Source organism: Bos mutus, chromosome 11 (assembly GCF_027580195.1).
Source record: "Bos mutus isolate GX-2022 chromosome 11, NWIPB_WYAK_1.1, whole genome shotgun sequence".
In the NCBI taxonomy this organism is placed as follows: domain Eukaryota; kingdom Metazoa; phylum Chordata; class Mammalia; order Artiodactyla; family Bovidae; genus Bos; species Bos mutus.
The window spans coordinates 95,329,925-95,336,129 of record NC_091627.1 but is presented as its reverse complement, the minus strand read 5'-3'; the positions used below and the strand labels follow the sequence as shown (position 1 = coordinate 95,336,129).

Sequence of the window (6,205 nt, the reverse complement as noted above, 5' to 3'; positions counted from 1 at the left end):
GCACACATCCTGTGTCCATGTTTGGGCATTTACGTCACGGCGGCAGAGCCGGGGCCTCCCGAAATGGCAGTGGCCCGGGGAGTCGGAAGCCCTGAGCCAGCGCCGCCGCTGCTATATAAGTGGGGGGGCCGCGGGTTGGGGGAGCCCGGTTGCGCTTTGGAGAGACGAGGAACTGCCACCTCCCAGCGCTAGGGCGCTTCAGCCACCCCTTCCCAACCCTTTCCCAGAGGTGAGAGCCAGGAGTCCGAGCATCTAGGTCTGTGAGGTGCGGGCGCCCCGACTGTCGGCTCCCCGCCATTTGCGCGCCCCCAAGCCCAGCGGGCGAGGCCACGGGAGCCCCGCCGCCGCCGCCGAGCCATGCTCCACCTTAGCGAGTTTTCCGGCCCCGACGCGCTCCTAGTAAAGTCTACCGAGGGCTGTTGCTCTGAACCCAGTACCGACCTAACCCGGCTGCCCGCCAGGGACCCACCCGCAGCCACTGGCTATCCGGCAGGTAAGGAGCGAGGCCAGGGGTGCTCAGACGGCGGCGCACCGCGGGGACGCAAGGTGGCTGAGAACAGGGAGGGATGGGGACGCTCGAGCGGTAGGGATAGGGGCGGAAGGAGATTCGGGGTCTTGTGGTGCGCGCCCCCAGTCCCACCCACACCGGGCCTCCAGCGCCTCCGCAGGAACCTGTGCGTGTATCGAGGCGTCCTTTTGCTTTTGCACGTGTGTTTTGTGTGTGCATGTTTGTATGTATGTCTTGGGGCGTATGCCGGCTCCTGCTGGATCGGAATGTGCAAAAGGCACTTTGCGTGTGTCAGCGAGCACCGAGGGCTTCTTGGGTAGGGGCTTCGGGCTCCGAGGCTCCGGCTTTGATGTGCGCGGAGCTGATTCCTGCTCCCTCCTCAGCAGGTGATTTCTTGAGCTGGGCCTTGAGCAGCTGTGGCGCCGGGGAGTACTTAACCGACTCCTGCCTCCTGGAGGGGCCTGCGCCCACGCCTCCCCCTGGCCTCGGCTACAGTGGTAGCTTCTTCATCCAGGCAGTACCCGAACACCCGCACGATCCAGAAGCACTCTTCAACCTCATGTCGGGCATCCTAGGCCTGACACCTTTCCCCGGCGCTGAGGCGGCAGCATCCCGGTCTCCTCTGGACGCCTCTTTTCCCGCAGGCTCCGACGCCTTGCTGCCAGGTCCGCCAGACCTTTTCTCCCCGGATCCGGGCGCTGCTGCTTTCCCAGAGGCGTTCTGGGAGGCCTCGCCCTCGGCAGGCGCCCCCTCACAGTGCCTGTATGAGCCTCATCTCTCCCCACCCGACGTCAAGCCAGGCCTCCGGGCTCCTCCGGCTTCCCCTGCTCTGGACACTGCCTCGGCCTTCAAAGGTCCGTACTCTCCATGGGAGCTGCTCTCAGCCGGGGCTCCAGGGAGCTGTGGGTCACAAGGAGGCTACCAGGCCGCCCCGGAGGCCCGTTTCCCCACGATGGGGGCCAAGATTGAAGACCTGCTGTCCATCAGCTGCCCCGCGGAGCTGCCGGGTGGCCCTGCCAGCAGACTCTACACCATGGGGACCTACGATGCTTTCCCGCTGGCCCCGGGTGACTTAGGAGAAGGAGCCGAGAGCCTCCCGGGGCTCCTGACCCCTCCTAGTGGGGAGGGAGGGAGTAGCGGCGAAGGCGGAGAGTTTCTAGATGGTACGCAGCCTGAGCTTTCCCCGCTGGGCCTTCGCAGCGCCACGGCGGACTTCCCGAAACCTCTGGTGGCGGACATCCCCGGGAGCAGCACTGTGCCCGAACCTCCTGTCCCGCCGCCGGCCCCGTTCCCCCCAGCCAAGGCGCGACGCAAGGGGCGCCGGGGCGGCAAGTGCAGCGCACGCTGCTTCTGCCCTCGGCCGCATGCAAAGGCGTTTGCTTGCCCGGTGGAGAGCTGTGTGCGCAGTTTCGCGCGCTCCGACGAGCTCAACCGCCACCTGCGCATCCACACGGGCCACAAGCCCTTCCAGTGCCGCATCTGCCTCCGCAACTTCAGCCGCAGCGACCACCTTACCACACACGTGCGCACGCACACGGGCGAGAAGCCCTTTGCCTGCGACGTGTGCGGCCGCCGCTTCGCGCGCAGCGACGAGAAGAAACGGCACAGCAAGGTGCACCTCAAGCAGAAGGCGCGCGCCGAGGAGCGGCTCAAGGGCCTCGGCTTTTATTCGTTGGGCCTCTCCTTCGCAGCCCTGTGAGGGTGAAATGGGTTGTAGATTGGGGCGCCTCAATCTGGCGCGCAAGAGAAAACCTGCCCCCACCTTCCGCCCTCCTCCCCACTCCTCTGCCCACTTTTTTCCGGCACGCCCTAGGGCGAGCCTCTGGTCCAGCTTCTAGTTCCCTTGAAGCGCCCGCCGCACACACCCTGTTCAGCACCAGCTCCACGGACAGCTCCCATGGTCTAGGCGCTGTTTCTGAGTCAGCTGCGCTTTGGAGGGAAGTTCTCGGGGCCACCCCACTGAGCAGGCACTTACTTGGAACTTAAAACACTCTTTGTAACTGGCGCACGCCCCACGCCTCCTCGAAGACCCCCAGAGACAGGCTGGGGTAGCGCCGAGCTGGTCTCGCGCGGGATTTTGTACAGCAATGTCGTTTTCAGCGGCCATTGGTTGTAACGTTTTGCTTTGGGGTTATTTCCTTTTTGTTGTTAATTTTTGTAAAGCAGACGCTACTCTCAAGCAGTTGACAGAACTGTTTATTTTTGCAATTAAAATTATTGTGCTAAAAGCTTACTGAATCTGCCATCCAAGCTCCTGACCATCCCTCTCCCCTCCATGAAGATGTGTGCCAGAAAAGAAAGGAGATGTCATGCTCATGGAGTCATTACACACCTACTATCAGGCACAATGGCATGTGATAGGCATTCAATAAATATGTACTGCATTAACGAATGAATTTAATCACAGCTGACCTAAGGGTTCAAGGTGTTTCTGGAACTTGAGAGTCGTTGAGAGGCTTAGGCATTAAACATTGTGCGTATATTATCCTCCTTAGTCCTTGCAATCTTGAGTGTAGCATAAGGAAGCAAAGTATGTAACTTTCTGGGTAACCCAGACAGGGTCAAACTCAGATCTGTCTGGTTCCAAAGCCAATGCTTTTTTCCCAGCTCCAGTATGGCGGCACCTCAGCTTAAAATCACTGTTTGGAAAGGCATCTTAGCAAGAGGTGAAATAAATTTGGCAACTAGAGGGAGCTCCAGGCAGTAGCAACAGCAGCAAAAGACTGCAGTATTTCAGTGCTCCTTGTGAACGCCCAGAGTATTGGTTATAACAACCAGTGCATTTGCATCTGTATAAGAATGACATGCTGTCAGGGCCAGAAGGGACTCAGCATTCAGCTAGACCACTGATGAGAATAGCCAAGCCCAGTAAGGACAGGATGTTTGTCAGAGGCTCACAGTCAACATTAATTGCTTTTCCCATAGCAGTCCATTTACCACCTAGTCATGCAATGACCACAGCCCCTTCTCCCTAACTCTCCTTCCAGGTGAACATCTGTGGCTTTGCTGGAGGAGAGGGGCGGGCAGAAGTGGGGAGTGGAGCTAGGAGGATGGTGAGGAAATATGATCCTCTGATGGGGAAGGTGGGTAATGGGTGAATCTTGGCCCTCCCTTTACTCCCTAAATTCCTAACCCAAAAGCTTTTACTTTTCCTGGCCATCTTGGGTAGGTGCTGGAGTATTAAAATTCTGCTGTGCACCCCATCTCTCCTCCCTGATAGCTCCTCTCTGCTATGGAAAGGATAGAGCCTGTCTGAGGACTTCTTTCTTTTCTGAGCTGAGCTATTCCTGAATTAAGAGAGTCCTACAGCCCTAAGATGCCAGATCAACCCAGCTTTTGATCCTTTGGCCACTTCATTCCTTCACTAACTCAGATGTGCTCGCCCTCCATCCCCACACTCTGGTTCACAAGAGACAAAATTATCAAGTCAGTGAGTTCTACCCATTTTTCTCCCAAAGTGCTAAGTGCTTTCATGTAGTTGGGTACCTTGTATCTAATAAACCAGTCTGTGGTAAAGGATTCACTGCTCTCTCCTCTAGGAGGGGTTTCCCTAGCTTAGACAGTAAAGAATCTGCCTGCAATACAGGAGACCCAGGTTCAATCCTTGGGTCAGGAAGATCCCCCGGAGGAGGGAGTGGCTACCCACTCCAGTATTCTTGCCTGGAGAATCCCATGGACAGAGGAGCCTGGCGGGTTCGACAGAGTTGGACATGATTGAGCGACTAACAGTTCTAGGAGAGTCAGCACTTTAATAGAGTAGCCTATATAGAGCAATGTTTAGCCCTGTAGTGAGTCTCAAATGGTGGAGCATCAGGCACTGTAATAGGGAAGTGGTAGATCCATGGAGACATAAGATGATGATGACTCTCATTATCTTACTATTTAAGGGACCACACCTTTCACTTTATAGGCATAGACCACCTGACTATACTTCCCATGCAGAGTAGGGTAAGAAAGAGCATAAAGACCCCGATTTCAAGCAACTGGTTTCAAACTACACAACCTGAACAAGTAAGAAGGGCAGAAGGTGAGTGGTGTCTGACCACCCCTCCCCTGCCCCCTTCAGCAGCAGTCCATCAAGTACTGTCAGCTCCAGTGTGTCCACCTTGTCCTCACACCCACCTAGGCTCAAAGTCACTGATAAGAAAATTGCACCCCAAAGAAATGACTTAGTAGTGGTGCTTGTATCAGGGCCCAGCCTGGGTTCTAGAACTCCCAGCTAAGAAGGCCCTTCTATTTATTCCCAAAAGAAACTGCTCCATTTACTGGAACTTCCCCTAGAAATTTTGAGGGAAAAGAATGTTAGGCCAGAGATGGAAAGGATTAAGTGAAACACTCAGAAAATTGTCCCAAACCAGGACCCAAACATAATCGGGGACAAATAGCTCATTTTCCTTACTCCCTCCTATTTTTAATTTAGTCCTCAAAAATGTGGGTGTTTTCCCAGACTTAGTTCTGAGACCCTCATTCCCCATTTCAACACTCTCCTTGGAGAGCACGTCAGTTCCTAGGCTTTCAGCTATCACTGCTACACAGATGACATCTAAGCCAGCCAGCCCTCATCTCTACTCCAGCTGAAGCCCATGACTCTGAATAATGAACATCTCCATATGGGGAAGTTATATGGGGATGCTCACCATCATTTCAAATACAATCTGTCTAAAACCAAATCATCCTTTTGCATACCCAGTTTATGCTAATGGAGACCACCATTTGTTTGGTTCTCAAAATCACCTAAATAACTACAATTCTGTGGGATTCATTTTTTACCTTTCTCTCCCCCACATCCAGGCTGTCAACTCAGACTTCCTGGATCTTACTGAAGTTCAAAAGGGTCTTACACACTCTAATTCACGGTACATTGCTTCCTTTTATGTAGTGTCATTTTTAGCTTGTGAGATCATCTTAAGTGGGGATTTACCTGGTCAGTAATATTCTGTAGCCTGGGTTGAGGGCATGTTTCTTCTGAGCAGTTTTGTGCTTACTTCTGCCAGGCATTCCAGGAATATCAACTGATGAAGGCCAATCTTTATGTTAATTTCTTGGCTTGGGGTTCTTATATTATGCAGGTGTTGTGAGTTCAAACTCTAACTCAAATAGTTCCAGCTTCTCAGAGGCAACTCCCCTTTTCCACCTAGGGCCCAGGTCAGGACAGACAAGCAATACGGGAAGGTCTTCCTTCTCCATACCTCCACAGCACGTCTTGTGCTCTCATCTATTGGTCTCAGCTCCCTTGTTCTGGTCCAAGTAGATTTTCTTCCCTTTCTTGCAAGGTCAGTTGGGCATTTCAGATGTCTGTTGTATCTTGTGACTCAGTCCATGCATTCTTTAGCAGGAGGGACTTGGGTTTATTCCACAATATTGCTGAAAACTGAAGCCAGAAGATACAGATTCCTCTATTAAAATATTTCCCCCATTTATCCTGTCTGTGCCTATTGCCAACACCTAAGTCCATGCCACCCGCTCCACATACACAAACACCTTGGCTATGACAATCACGTAATAATTAGAAGGATCTTACAAGAACATCCTGACTGACCCCTCATTGTACGGAGTAGGAAATTGAGGTCCCAGAAGTTGGGATTTTCTTAAGAGCACACAGATGATGAGAGACTGAAGTGGACCTTGAATCTGGGCTTTCCAGGTCCAAGACCAGTGCATTTCCATATATCCACTTGCTTCACAAGTATTACTGAG

General features: G+C 53.5%; 1 protein-coding gene across 1 annotated transcript; it reads left to right on the top strand.

The window, feature by feature from the left end:
* The first annotated feature begins 223 nt into the window (after positions 1-223).
* EGR4 (early growth response 4) lies at positions 224-2,207 on the top strand. Its single transcript, XM_014479981.2, has 2 exons — positions 224-493; positions 892-2,207. Exons 1-2 carry the CDS (start codon positions 358-360, stop codon positions 2,205-2,207), a joined length of 1,452 nt encoding a protein of 483 aa, XP_014335467.1. The 5' UTR covers positions 224-357.
* Positions 2,208-6,205: the final 3,998 nt, after the last annotated feature.

Coding starts and splice junctions, on each gene's coding strand:
- EGR4 (XM_014479981.2), top strand. CDS start 358: ATGCTCCACCTTAGCGAGTTTTCCGGCCCCGACGCGCTCCTAGTAAAG. Junction 494..891: donor AGCCACTGGCTATCCGGCAG/GTAAGGAGCGAG, acceptor CTCCCTCCTCAG/CAGGTGATTTCTTGAGCTGG.